The 14,116-nt window shown below is 38.7% G+C and overlaps 1 protein-coding gene across 2 annotated transcripts in view; it reads left to right on the forward strand.

Moving 5' to 3' along the window:
• DNAJC13 (DnaJ (Hsp40) homolog, subfamily C, member 13) overlaps positions 1 to 14,116 on the forward strand; it is a 58,434-nt gene that overhangs the window by 28,686 nt on the left and 15,632 nt on the right. For both annotated transcript variants that reach the window (XM_010562025.1, XM_010562026.1), the window contains 18 exons: positions 1,078 to 1,181; positions 1,259 to 1,418; positions 2,453 to 2,515; positions 2,844 to 2,945; positions 3,089 to 3,193; positions 3,593 to 3,795; positions 4,258 to 4,342; positions 4,792 to 4,946; positions 5,863 to 5,908; positions 6,128 to 6,282; positions 6,904 to 7,105; positions 7,866 to 7,981; positions 8,820 to 8,898; positions 9,491 to 9,626; positions 10,760 to 10,944; positions 12,400 to 12,474; positions 12,674 to 12,793; positions 13,637 to 13,816. In XM_010562025.1, the coding sequence (XP_010560327.1) occupies positions 1,078 to 1,181; positions 1,259 to 1,418; positions 2,453 to 2,515; positions 2,844 to 2,945; positions 3,089 to 3,193; positions 3,593 to 3,795; positions 4,258 to 4,342; positions 4,792 to 4,946; positions 5,863 to 5,908; positions 6,128 to 6,282; positions 6,904 to 7,105; positions 7,866 to 7,981; positions 8,820 to 8,898; positions 9,491 to 9,626; positions 10,760 to 10,944; positions 12,400 to 12,474; positions 12,674 to 12,793; positions 13,637 to 13,816 (2,271 nt within the window). The remainder of the gene's footprint in view (positions 1 to 1,077; positions 1,182 to 1,258; positions 1,419 to 2,452; positions 2,516 to 2,843; positions 2,946 to 3,088; positions 3,194 to 3,592; positions 3,796 to 4,257; positions 4,343 to 4,791; positions 4,947 to 5,862; positions 5,909 to 6,127; positions 6,283 to 6,903; positions 7,106 to 7,865; positions 7,982 to 8,819; positions 8,899 to 9,490; positions 9,627 to 10,759; positions 10,945 to 12,399; positions 12,475 to 12,673; positions 12,794 to 13,636; positions 13,817 to 14,116) is intronic.

Genomic DNA, 14,116 nt, shown 5'->3' on the forward strand with positions numbered 1-14,116 from the left:
AACTGGGGCAGAATAAAAAGTACAGATCTGAAACTTAGTAATCCAGGTTTCCCACCTGCACTTTGCTCTCTTATGTGGCTTATGCTGCTGGAATGTATCACTCCGTTCTTGTAGTTACAGCCCAGGATGCTTTGGGACTGGCTTCAGGGGGCTTCTGTAAGACTGTCTTTTGAACAGCTGCTGTCTCAGAGATTTGCTTTTAAATATTTTAAATGAATACTTTATCAGGCTATGCTGTAAGTATTTGAACTAACTATGTAGTGATGACAAAGGCTTCTCTGCCAGCTGTGGAACCTGTCACTTTGCCAAGGGGGATAGTGGCTTGAGGTTGCTCTGGAAGTGTACTAGTTAGTGGGATGTCTTTGTATCACATGCTGTGGTCAAATCTGTAGATAACTTTGTGGCCTCATGACAGTAGCCTGCAAACTATAGATAAGAAAACCCACTGTACAGAGCAGCTTCTGTGGTATGTTTATGTGGTACCTCTAAATATGGTGCTTGCCAAATGCTTAAAACCACTGAGCATTGAGGCATCTGGTGAAATGTAATGTAATGTAGTTGCTCTGAAGTTAATGATGGCTGTCATTGTGCAATGTCACTTCAGCTTCTTGGTGTGTATTACTGATGCCTCTAGGCTTTTATTACCCAGCATAATAGCGAGTATAACTAGTAATTACATCATGCTTCTGTTTCATATTTGTAGTAACATCGAGTGAAATACCTTGCAATGGAATAACTACTTACTAAAGCTTGAGTCACTGAATACATAATGTATTTTGTAAGTTTAGTTAAAACCAGCTGATATTGAAAACAAGTTACTTAAAAGCTGGAAGCTGGAATTTCAGTAAGATGGGAAACTTCATTTGTTCTGGGGAGGAACAATAGCTTATGGCATATTTCGTAGATGTGTGTTTCTTTAATGGCAAACTTGCAGATTTCAGTCTTCCTCAGACTGTAGGAGGGGTTGCTAACCTTGTTGAGTTTATGGATGCAAGCAAGTACAGTCTTGTTGTGCAAGAATAAACTTAATGAAGGAGAAACAGTGTTTACTGTTAAGTAACTTGTTCTGTGTTACAGGTAAAATATGAGTGCCTTTCTGAGGAAATAAAAATAGGGGATTATTATCTAAGATTGCTACTGGAAGAAGATGAAACTGAAGAAAGTGGAGCAATCAAAAAATCGTGAGACATTATTAAGATAGTATCTCATTCTCAAGGTCTTTGTTTTGTTTTCTTCACTAAAATCTCATCTTTCTTAGATACGAATTCTTCAATGAACTCTATCATCGCTTCTTGCTTACCCCAAAAGTTAATATGAAATGCTTGTGTCTGCAAGCATTGGCCATCGTTTATGGAAGATGTCATGAAGAAATAGGACCATTTTCTGATACCAAGTACATTGTTGGGATGTTGGAAAGGGTAAGAATTATTTAAAATTACTTGATACAATAGTTAACATACAGCTAGTCCAACATATGTTCACATCCTTCAAGTTGCTGTGAAACCAGAGTTTTGGTTTTACGGAATGTGAAGCTGCAGCATGAATACTTTTCACCCCCATGCTGTCACCAAGTGTTCCTAGTATCTCCCCTTGATTCCGTTGAAGTTTCACTAAAAAAACCTGCTGATCATAAAGGTATTTCAAACTAGTATCTTTATATCTGCATTTTGTTAGCCAACAGGTTTTCAGGTTGTACAGAAATAGTGTGAAGGAACTTTGTGTGATATTAATCTTGTCCTTGCTTTTGAAAAATGCAGAAGCGTAAAGCTTTTTAAGAGGAGAACCTTGTTCCATGTTGTATTATTTTGAAATACTGACTTCAAGAGTAGTAGCAACAGCCCCAGACCTAATGAAATGGTAGCCTTAGATGGGCACATATGATGGATTAGATTTTTAGTGGTATCTACTTTGCCCTTCAAGTGTCTGTTAAGGTATGTCTGACAACTGATACAGCTTGCAAAAATACATTTCCATGCAGTCTGGAGAAAGGGTTCTTTGCTAATGTCAGTATGGGTTTTAGATATGGCTATTGTAAGTGAAACTTACAGTGAACCAATGCAGTCTTGTTATTTTGTCTTGACTTTTGATAGTCTCACCAGAGATGTAACATCAAAGACCCAGTCTGTCTGCTGGCTGAAAGCATTCTCTTTTTCTGTTGTACTTGTTAACTGGCTCACTGGGGAATCAAATGTTGTACCTTTAGAACAACAGACTTAGCAGAAAAGTGGGTTTGAATGTCAGACCCAGAGCAACAAAGGGGATGGAAGACAACAAGGCCTTGCCTCCTCAGTGGCAGAAAACTACATTTATTAGTTGTGCATGAAACTGGACATGTAATAATCAGCAGTTTTATCCTGGGCATGGAAAAAGTAAATAGTGCAACTATTGACTTTTGAAGGCAACTTCTAGTATGTGCTATCAAATACTAACTTGTGATCTTCCATTGCAATAGTGCACTGACAGGCTTGAGCGGGACAGATTGATACTGTTTCTCAACAAGCTGATCCTTAATAAGGTAAGGTGGACATGTACACTTAACAGTAGTTTATTGGTCTTTCAGCTGTATAAAATGGTCTGAACTAGTCTTTCAGTGTTAACTTGAGCAAAAATTCAAGTCTTGAGGAAGTCTTAAAACAATGTTTGGTACAGCTTTCTGGGATGTGGTAGTTACTGGTGAGAAAGCTGAAGAAAATGTGTAGATATTGTGGTGATTATGCCATTCTAGTCAGTTCAGAGAATGATTTGACTTTTCTCATGGACACTTATTTGAATAAAACTGTTCAGTACTTGTAAGAACTCTTGTCTAGAAAATGCTGGTGTTAACTCAGTTTATCCATTAACAGAAAAATGTGAAGGACCTTATGGATTCAAATGGCATTAGAATCCTTGTGGATCTGCTTACTCTGGCACATCTTCACACAAGCAGAGCTACAGTCCCTCTGCAGGTATGTGGCCTTCGTTTCTTACTACTCATATATTGCTTTGCTAAAAGGACAATTCTTAAAAAAAAAAAAATCAACGTCCTTTTCACATTTTCTGTGATATTTATACTGAAGTTAAAGCTATTCTTATTAACATCAACTTCTAGAGCAATGTGATTGAGGCGGCACCTGATATGAAGAGGGAGAGTGAGAAAGAATGGTACTTTGGCAATGCTGACAAAGAAAGGAGTGGTCCTTACAGCTTTCAAGAGGTATCTGTCAGCTTCAGACTCTCTAACTTGACAAATTATTTTCATCCTGGTGACTGGGTGCGTTTCAAATGGTGAGAGAACAAACTGTAAACAGTGCTAAACGATATTCTCTAAATAACTCTTTAAATAAGGATTAAAGCTAGATAAGAGACTTGATGTTGTGCCAAGAACCACAGCCTTTTTGGTAAGGCTGCCTACCCCTCCATGCCTCAATTATGCTACAGTTAATCTGTCAACTTTTACTTCATGTTTCCTGACAGTTATAAACACGTTGGAATTTCATGTAACTATAGTAGTCTGCCATACAGCAGTTAAAAGCTTGTCTTGAGTGTGAATGTTTAGGAGCAAAGGTAGCTCTGAATGCTGAATCAACTAAGTTCATATCTAATCTCACAACAGATGCAGGAACTATGGAACAGTGGAAAGCTGACTTCAAAAACACGTTGCTGGGCTCAAGGTATGGATGGCTGGCGACCATTACAGGTCATACCTCAGCTCAAGTGGTGCTTGCTTGCCAGTGGCCAGCCTGTGTTGAATGAGACTGACCTTGCCACACTTGTACTCAACATGCTCATCACAATGTGTGGATATTTTCCCAGCAGGTAAATGCTAATTTTCAGCAGAAGTGGTTAACTTTCTCTGGCAGATGTATAAATTCTATCTGGAAGCTTTTCTTAAAAACCAAGCAGTACATTAATGAACTATATTAAAGACCCTCTTTACATAGTAGTAATTAATTCTGTGGGCAAACAGAGTTTGTAAATGAGACAATACTAATACTGTGAAAGGGACTGCAAGAATGAATGCACAAGCTATGTGTGTTTCTAATGCATAGCAGTGTAGTCTCACTCTTGCAGGCAGGCTCTAGTTTAACTTAAACAAAGCTGCTTTAATGTGTAACATTAAGCCACACTTATCAAGTCTAACAACAAACTTTGAAGTTAAAAGAAACCAGACACTGAATATGATCTCAATAGCGTGATACTTATGGCTTAATGAAGTTGTTCATTCTTGAAAGAGAAAAGGCATATGTGTGCTTACTGTTGTGCTGCTTTATTTTTTAGGGATCAAGACAATGCAATTATAAGACCTCTGCCTAGAGTGAAAAGGCTTTTGTCAGATAGTACTTGCCTTCCTCATATCACTCAGGTAAGCAACTCTTTGAAAATGTATCTGGATGAGCAAGTTTGACTTACTCAACCATCTTCCTTATGTGAATACTTTAAGTGGGATGAACACATCAAATGACATCTGTAATGTTCTGCAGATCTCTGGACAAGCAGTTGTTTGTTTCACTGGGTGTTGTTACAAATTTCAATATTAATAAATATTTCCATTCTTGGAGATACTGAAAAGCCACCAGCTGTAGGTGACCCTGCTTTTGAGCAGGGGGGGTTGACAAGATGACCTCCAGAGGTCCTTTCCAACTTTAAACATTCTGTGATTCAAACCTGTTATTTTTGGGCTGAAGTTTCTTTAACTGAAATTCTTGTAAGTTTACTGGCTTATCCCAATACGGAATTAGTTAAAACTTCAATTTTGGCTGGGTAACTTGCACTACTCAAGCAGCTAATGTAAATGCTTGTGTTTGATTTCAGCTATTACTGACTTTTGATCCTATCCTTGTGGAAAAAGTTGCTATATTGCTCTTTCATGTCATGCAAGATAACCCTCAGTTACCTCGTTTTTATCTGAGTGGAGTATTCTTCTTTATCATGATGTACACAGGTTCCAACGTACTTCCTATTGCAAGGTGAGGAAAAAGAATAGCTAAAAATACCTCTTGACCAGTCATGCTCTGAATGCTCCAGAGTGTGGCTTGCTAGAACCAACATGAGATTGCAAGCAAACATGGTCTAGAATTGCCTCCACATGGTCTAGTCAGTCACTGAAGTGAATTGCTTATGACCCTGATAGGGAGGGAACAAGAGCATGTCTGATCATATAGTTCTAATAGTACAACTAGGCACGGTTTAATGTAGAAGAAGAAATCATTATAGGTGCTAAAGAGTACTAATATAGGCTACTGATATGCTAATGTAGTTTTTGATAGTAATCAGGTATCAAAAGCAGTGGAAAAATCTAGTACCCTGTTTAGTATTGAAGCCTGAAACAGTTAAGTCAGCTTGTACTGCCTGACACAGATGCACTGCTTGTGCACGTGGCTATTGCAGTTCATTCCAGTACTGTTCCTCTAAATCCAACAGTTCATAAAAAGCTATTGTACAATTCCAGTTAAGTCTCTTCTATAGCAAATGCATTGGGAAATGATTGCATGTTTACATGATGACTCTAGTGTAACACAACTGTCAGCAGTTAGTGTATGATCATCTTGTTTCATCCCTGCAATGATGATCTAAGGGTGCAGGGAGAGGTTTGTAGGGAAAGGTTGTCTGTGTCTCTATCAGCTTCTTTTTTTGTGTGTGTCTGAAGAAAACAAGCTTTCAGGAACAAGACTTCCAAACTGAAATGATCAACATAAGGCAACATTTGTAACATGGGAGTTCCCAAGGATTTGATGGACTTTGTACAGAGATTCGTTCAATTGTTGCTGTTACTCTGATATCAAAGTAAATGGGACTTGCCAGCTGGGCTATGTTGGTCTGCTTATCTTTCAAAGGTGCCTTAAGTATCAATTAAACAGAAAATAACTGCTGTTTCTTTTCTAGGTTTTTGAAATACACACATACAAAACAAGCTTTCAAGTCTGAAGAAGTGAGTAGATTGCAAAAGTAACTACCTCTGTTTCCAAATAGTTTTGCAGACCACCTGTAGTTGTATTAGCAATACTTGATGCTTGTTCTTTCTCTAAGTTCTCAAGAGTTAGGATTTAAGAACTATAAGGGAAAAGTGGGTGGGGTTTTTAGATCTCTAGTTGGTTAGCAAGACTGAATTCAGATTACCTTTGAGATGACAATGTGATCTCTTCTCTAGACAAAAGGTCAAGATATAGTTCAAAGAAGTATACTTGGACATATTCTTCCTGAAGCAATGGTGTGTTATTTAGAAAACTATGAACCAGAAAAATTTTCTGAGATATTCCTTGGAGAATTTGACACTCCAGAAGCAATTTGGAGCAATGAAATGAGGTAACTGTTTTCTGTCAGAGGGACAAATAAATCTGAACTATATCTCCTGCTGAAGAGGTCTTGTCTTTGACATGTCTAAAGAAAGCTGAAAATACCTGGATTCCATGGTTTCATTACTTCTCTCTGTTTGCCTTCTGCAAAGGCAATGTCCTGCATTGCCCTCTGCTCCTATCAGAAGTAACAGGGACAGGGGGAGCAGAATTGGCAGCAGGGAAGGGGAATATTTCCCTGAACATCTGACAACATGCTTTACATTTGCCTCTATCATACTTAAGTTCCTTTCATGAGTGGAGACTTTCACTATTTGTGGGCTGCTTTATACTTTACTCATTTATTATCAGCACCTGTCTAGGAGATATACCTCTAATATTACAATACATTTTTAGGGTCTCCCAAAAAGTAAAGAGGTGTTGCAGGAAGGCAAAATGTCACTTGACATTGTTTTTAATAAACTAATTTTCATGGCATTGAAATAGCTTTATAACAGAGTAGGATGTGAATCCTGTTCTGAATCCCTTCTGAAATGTGGGAAACTACTAAGGAAAGCTTTTTCAGAAGAAATCATTGTCACTGAGGATTGAGGACTGCTTGGCAAGTGTTAAATCAAACTTTAACTTTTAGGCGTCTTATGATAGAGAAGATTGCTGCTCATCTTGCTGACTTCACCCCTCGTCTTCAAAGCAATACAAGAGCACTCTACCAATACTGTCCTATCCCAGTTATCAACTATCCACAACTGGAAAATGAGCTGTTCTGTAATATTTATTACCTCAAGCATCTTTGTGATACACTTAGATTTCCAGACTGGCCAATTAAAGATCCAGTAAGTAAGAAGTATTTAGGATTCATTTGGTTCTTGGTCTTTCAGAGTCCTAAAAGTGGGATTTGTAATGAAATGTAAGGGAATCAAATGCTAGGTTTGCAAGTAACTGATCCTGACTTTCAGTTCATAAGCAAATATGTTAAACATTTCTTTATCTTGAAGCAGAATAGTCTTCATGCCATATAGCCACTGCACGTTAAGTATATCCTCCCTGTGGTGACTACTAAAAAAGCAAAATAAAGCATCCAAGAAACTTCAGAGTGTTTCAGTGAACCTCAAGTGATTGGGGTGGGGGAAATCATCACTTCTAGGTTCTTACTTGTCCCCACTGGACAAGAAACTGAACTAACTTGGTGTACTGATAAGTACACTACCTCAATTGATGAGATCTTTTTTGATACAAGTCTATGGTCTAGATCTGTCTAAGCAGCTTTACTTATGCAGCTTTGTTGCAGTTTTTGTAGTATCGTGATGTGAACTGCATACAATTTAAGTGATTCTCCCTCTTTTAATGTGACTTTTATGTAAACCTTTTAATCTTAAGGTGCTCTTATCTTAAATAAAATACAGCACTGTAGTGAAGCAAAGTCTTAATCACTTATTGACTGGAGGGGGAAGCACAGTTACTGAAGTTCAAAGGATTAGGCCTTAAACTTAGGGTGATGAGTGATAAGGATTCATTAATAAAGCAGCACTTTATTAAAAAAGATGATGTGTACTGGTGTCAGCATAAATGAAACAATGAATTGTAATTATTTAGGTTAAACTGTTGAAAGATACACTAGAAGCCTGGAAGAAGGAGGTGGAGAAGAAGCCACCTACCATGTCAATAGATGATGCTTATGAAGTCCTTAACCTTCCCAAAGGACAAGGCCAGTAAGTTGTTTTCATTATTTAAAGTTGTATAAGTAAATTTACATAAACTCTGTATGCTGAACAAACTGAAGTTTCTTATCTTGGTACTTGCAACCAATTAGTGGTACCAGTTCAGTTATGTCTAGCACCTACTTATTTCACAGTGGAAGATTGCTTTATGTAAAAAGAAACAAAGCTTGAAAATCCAACTCCAGTGAGAGAATAATTGTAAAGTGTTCAGATAAGCTGAAACTGGGGAAATAATGCTTGGATTTCTGTTTTAAAGCATTCACTAGGCTGTTGTACAGGACAAGCGTATTAGACTCAACCATAGTGAGAAAAGAATGTGGCAGAACTTGATTATGTTCACAGTGGAACTTGGTTTCTCTTATCATCCTTCTTCCCCCTGCCAAATATTTTCCTTTTTTGTGATAATATCCTTAGGATGTTTTACCTCCTTTCTTGCCACTGGTTTCTGACTTAGGAGAGAACTGACAGCACTTTGTATTTATTCTTCAAGAACAGTGCACTTACTACAAATCAGGAACTACTAACTTTTACCACTTATAGCTCATTTAGACTCTTCATTTAGAAGATTCAGGGACTTCAAGGACCTTCTGGTTTAGTGTATTCGGTACAAGAGGTACTAAAATACTTTCTAAAATTTCTTTCTTTTGTGTGGCCATGGGATTACCCCTGCTCAGTGTCAGCTGATGAAGCAGGATTTTCAAATTGAAATATGAGAGCTTTGTAGTTTTCACTTAATTGCCATTACTATGAGTACTGTTGTCAGAATCTAGGCTTGTTTTTCTGGCTTTTTTTGATGTTACTCAATGTAATGGGACTTATTTTCTCATAGGCATGATGAAAGCAAGATCAGGAAAGCTTATTTCAGGCTGGCGCAAAAATATCACCCAGACAAGAATCCAGAAGGCAGGGTATGTACAATGCAAATTCGTGGTGTTATAAAGTGGGGACAAATTCAGCTGTTGTATGTGTTAAGAATTCTGAAATGCCCACTTAAATTTTCTTTCTCCCTTTTAAAAACTATGCCCTAGATGAATACTAGAATACAGATTAATACTACAGATGAGTAATTTAACTGATGTCAATCAAGGTATGTTAGGATTTCTACAGTAAACTGATGTAATTGGGTCAGACCCACATCTCAGTGTCAGGTTCAAAGAATTATACAGGACCTAAATAAGCTATTGTTCCCTTTCAAAGACAGACTGCATCCTCTGCTCATTCTTACAATCAGTTGAACTCTAAGTCAATTCCACCATGACAAAAGTAGTAAGTAGTTTTAGTCTCTTGCCTGTGGCAAAATTTAGGTGACCAACTGATCGGTGAACCTGTGTTCTTAAGGTTCTTCAGAGTATTTTCTGAAGTGCCATAAGGCAACAAAACTAGTGTTCTGGCTAATAACCTGGAATGCTTTATTTTATCTGCATCTAAACTGATACTGCAGACTTGTAGTAATTTAGGGGGTTCTTAGCAACTCTTAAGACTGTTCTTCTTTATTTGCAGGATATGTTTGAAAAAGTTAATAAAGCATATGAGTTTCTATGCACAAAGTCTGCTAAGGTGATAGACGGGCCAGATCCAGAAAACATAATTTTGATCTTGAAAACTCAAAGCATCCTCTTCAACAGGCATAAGGAAGGTAAGCATGCTGGCTCAGAAGAATGCTTTATGTTCATTCCTTTAGTGGCCATTGTGGTCGGTTTTTTATCTCCTCTGTTCTTGAATCTGTGTTCTGTTGATCTGGTTTCTGGCTTGCCACAGCATTATGTGGCTATGGTTAAGGGCTTCAACATAGGACTTTATGTTCCATGAAAAAAATTTGTCTGCAGTAAAACTTATTTCAAAAAAGCATGAATAGCTTTTTGAAACTCTCTGCTCTCATACTAATCAGTTTGAATCTTCCTCCATATATAACTTAGACTTACAATTCTGTCTATGCAGAAAGTGCTCACTAGTACTCAGTCACCCAGATGGCAGATTCTGGGTACAAATTACACTTGTGTGGCTATTAAAGATGAGACAATCTTGCAGAAATTGAGTGGTGTTAGTCTTCTGGTGAGTGTGCTGCAATACCACCTCCTTCACAGCCCAGTGGGGAAAGAGGGATAGCTAGAGTACCCTCAGCCTTGGCTCTAGCTGGCAGCTGCTGGCATGTACAAGTCTTGCAGAGTGAACAGTGTTTTTCTACGTGTTACATTGTAATGGTAAACTAAGAACCTCACATGCAATCATAGCTCTGTCAGTTGTGTGGAGGCAGTGACAACATTAGTGTAGATCTACGTAGGTCAGCTTGCAGTCAGCTCCATACTGCAAGATGAAATTGTTCTTTAGTACTGCTGAACCCTAAAAGAATGAAAAATATAATTATTGAAAACATACAATTGCTGTGTCAAACTGGAAAAGGTCCTTATAGGCTTATTGTCTTGGACAATCCTGGCCTAAGACAGACAAACCAAGCTATACTTGTGTTTCTCTGGATACAGACAAGCATCATTTGGAATGCTCTGAGCTTGGGGACTTGCTGAGCTGGAGATAAGTCTTTTTTAATCTTAAATGAGTTCTTTCCCTGAAGCTCTGTCAGCTTCTAGCATGAACAGCCTTATCTGACAAGGAGCCAGATTGTGTGGACTGCTCAGTCTTGCTCCAGTTTTCCCAGGTGTTGGCTTTCTTTGACTCCTAGTCCTTATATATATTTCTTCTACTGATAATTATGCGGTCGTTTAAATTGCTTAGACTCTGTGTATGTGTAAGCTTTGACTTTTTTTCTTTCAGAGTTGAAACCTTACAAGTATGCGGGCTATCCTATGCTGATAAAGACTATTACCATTGAAACATCAGATGACCTTTTATTTTCCAAAGAATCTGCTCTGTTGCCTGCTGCTACAGAACTTGCTTTCCATACTGTCAATTGTTCAGCATTAAATGCAGAAGAACTAAGGAGAGAAAATGGAATTGAGGTAAATGGAAAAAAACTTATTGAGATGAATTCTTTTAATCTTTTTGATAGCTAAAATTCCTAGATCCTCAATGCATAGGACATCAGATGCAATTGAGAATCACTTTTGGTCTTGATAACCTTGTTCATTCTTACTGTCCCTTTTCTGGATGCACTGGGAGAAGCATTTTGCAGAGTATACCTCTTTCTGGAGCTAGGCTTGTCTGTTGAACTGTGGATAAGCAAACTACATATGATGTTTCTGTACTTTACAAAACTCTACTGAGAGCTGCTGCATTCTGTATGTGAAAGAATAGATAAGTGTGAACAAGTCACTTGAGCAGAAGGGCTTTTCATTGCTCATATTAGAAACAGAGTCATTTAGGTTGGAAAAGACTCTTGAGAACATCGAGTCCAACTGTTAACTGAGCACTGCCAAGTCCACCACTAAACCATGTCCCTAAATGCCACATCTACATCTTTTAAATCCCCCCAGGGATGGTGACTCAACCGCTTCCCTGGGCAGCCTGTTCCAATGTCTGACAACCCTTTCAGTGAAGAAGTTTTTCCTAATATCCAGTGTAAGCCTCCCCTGCTGCAACTTGAGGCTGTTTCCTCTTGTCCTATTGCTTCTTACTTGGGAGAAGAGACCAGCACCCACCTCACTACAACCCCCTTTCAGGTAGTTGTAGAGAGCGATAAGGTCTCCCCTCAGCCTCCTTTTCTCCAGACTAAACAGCCCCAGTTCCCTCAGCCGCTCCTCATAAGACTTGTGCTCCAGGCCCCTCACCAACTTGGTTGCCCTTCTCTGGACACGCTCCAGCAACTCAATGTCTTTCTTGTAGTGAGCGGCCCCAAACTGAACACAGTACTCGAGGTGCGGCCTCACCAGTGCCGAGTACAGGGGAACAGTCACCTCCCTGCTCCTGCTGGCCACACTATTTCTGATGCAGGCCAGGATGCCATTGGCCTTCTTGGCCACCTGGGCACTCTGCTGGCTCGTATTCAGCCGGCTGTCAACCAGCACCCCCAGGTCCTTTCCCACCAGGCAGCTTTCCAGCCACTCTTCCCCAAGCCTGTAGTGCTGCATGGGGTTGTTGTGACCCAAGTGCAGGACCCAGCACTGAACCTTGCTGAACCCTCTGAAATTGGCCTTGGCCCATTGATCCAGCCTGTCCAGATCCCTGTGTAGAGCCTTCCTACCCTCCAGCAGATCAACACTCCCTCCCAGCTTGGTGTCATCTGCAAACTTACTGAGGTAATAATTCACATGCAAGAATGCAATCAACTGTAAAGCACCAAAGGCTAGTACCAGTGCTTGCAAGGAATTTTGCCCCTGTAAACCATCTGAGCAAGGAGCTGAATGTCAAATGTTTCCCTTCAGCTATTGCAAATGGGTTTACCAGCTAATGTTTTATTTCTGCTAGCCTTTCAGTTTTTGTTGTGACTGAACTTATGCATCATCCAATCCTCACAGGTATTGCAAGAAGCGTTTAATCGTTGTGTAGCAGTCTTGACTCGTTCTAGTAAACCAGATGATATGTCTGTACAGGTAAGTTGCAGCAACTTTAATTGATTGTATCAGCTTCTCAGAAGACTATATAGTATAGTATATATATAATATAATAATAAATGTAAGTGTCTGTATATATAATGTAAAACATTGATGTAGTATTATATATATTCAAAAATAGGATTGTAAACATGCGTTTCCCCTCCACTTGGAATGAATAAAATACTGCTTTTTGTAGGTATGTGGATATATTAGTAAGTGTTACAGTGTAGCAGCTCAGTTTGAGGAATGCAGAGAGAAGATTACAGAAATGCCTAACATCATTAAGGACCTCTGTAGACTACTGTATTATGGCAAGGTAAGAGCTCCTTTCCTTTGCCTAAATGGGTATTTAACTGTTAAGTGTTTAGGGAAATGTTCTCCTTTTAAGGGAGACGGGACAACTGCAGAGACTGATCAAACCCTTCTGTAAGATCCCAGCTAATCATTATGGGATACAGAACTCTACTGCCTTGTTCTCAACACTTGTATTTGAATGCATTTAGTGGACTTAAAATGTAATCACTATAAAGATCCAGCTACTTTTGCCTTTTAACTGACATGTCTAGCTGGTTGGTTTACTGTACTAAACCAGCAGATAAAAGTACTAGAGCTAGATCCTACATAAGCAGATAGACTCCTAAATCAGCATAAACTCTGGGAACAGGATTCAAGTTTTGTTGCCATTTAGCTCTTTAGAATTTGTGTTATATAAATGCTGAATTCTGTCTGAATTAAGAAAGGAAAGCTTGTCTGGAAATTTTCATATGGGGTATGTGAAAACATAAGACTGTAAAACCAGTAACTGACCATAGATGCTTGTGTGTTCTTTAGTCCCTGCAGAACACCTGTATTGCCATAGAAAGCTCATCTGGGAATCTCTGCCACTTTCTTGAATTGTTTTTCCACTAGTTCATCAATGCTTTCTAATCATATAAAATAACTATTCAAGTAATCTTCCTTTAAAGGATGCTGGCTAATCAGTTTTTTGGCTACCAGACACTTAACTTTGACTGCATATGTTCTTCTGTCTACTTCAATTTTAATCTCTGTGCTGCTTAGTACTCTGGAATTAGCAAGTTTGGGCTTTACATCTTTGGTAAGGAAGACAGTTGGCTTTCTTTGGTCACAAGTACTAAGGCAAACTTTTTTCCTCCCTCAGAACATACCACGAGTAGCTTCTTTGGGAGTAGAGTGCGTTAGCTCCTTTGCCTTAGATTACTGGCTACAAACGCACTTGTTCCAAGCTGGAGTTCTCTGGTACTTACTGGGTTACCTCTTCAACTATGACTATACGCTAGAAGAGAGCGGTATTCAAAAAAGTGAAGATTCAAATCACCAGGTAACCTTAACAAGGTGCATGCTTTCAAATACCGAAGGCTGTTGCTTGCCATCTCTTATTAACAAAATATTCAAATACTTGTTAGAATCATTGAATTACACGAACAATAATGTTAATAGAGCAGTTTTGGGAGGGGATTTTTGTGTAGTAGTGTAAATATTGTTGTTTGGGATTTGGTGTTTCTTTTTTAGAGTAGCTCATGTTTTTGAGTTCAAATGTTAAAGCTGCCAAACCCTGTAGTTTCTGGTAGATTTAATGCAAGAGATTTTATCTACAGTGAACAGTAAAAATAAGTAAATT

The sequence above is a fragment of the Haliaeetus leucocephalus genome, unplaced genomic scaffold (genome assembly GCF_000737465.1).
Source record: "Haliaeetus leucocephalus isolate CR32 unplaced genomic scaffold, Haliaeetus_leucocephalus-4.0 Scaffold153, whole genome shotgun sequence".
In the NCBI taxonomy this organism is placed as follows: Eukaryota; Metazoa; Chordata; class Aves; order Accipitriformes; family Accipitridae; genus Haliaeetus; species Haliaeetus leucocephalus.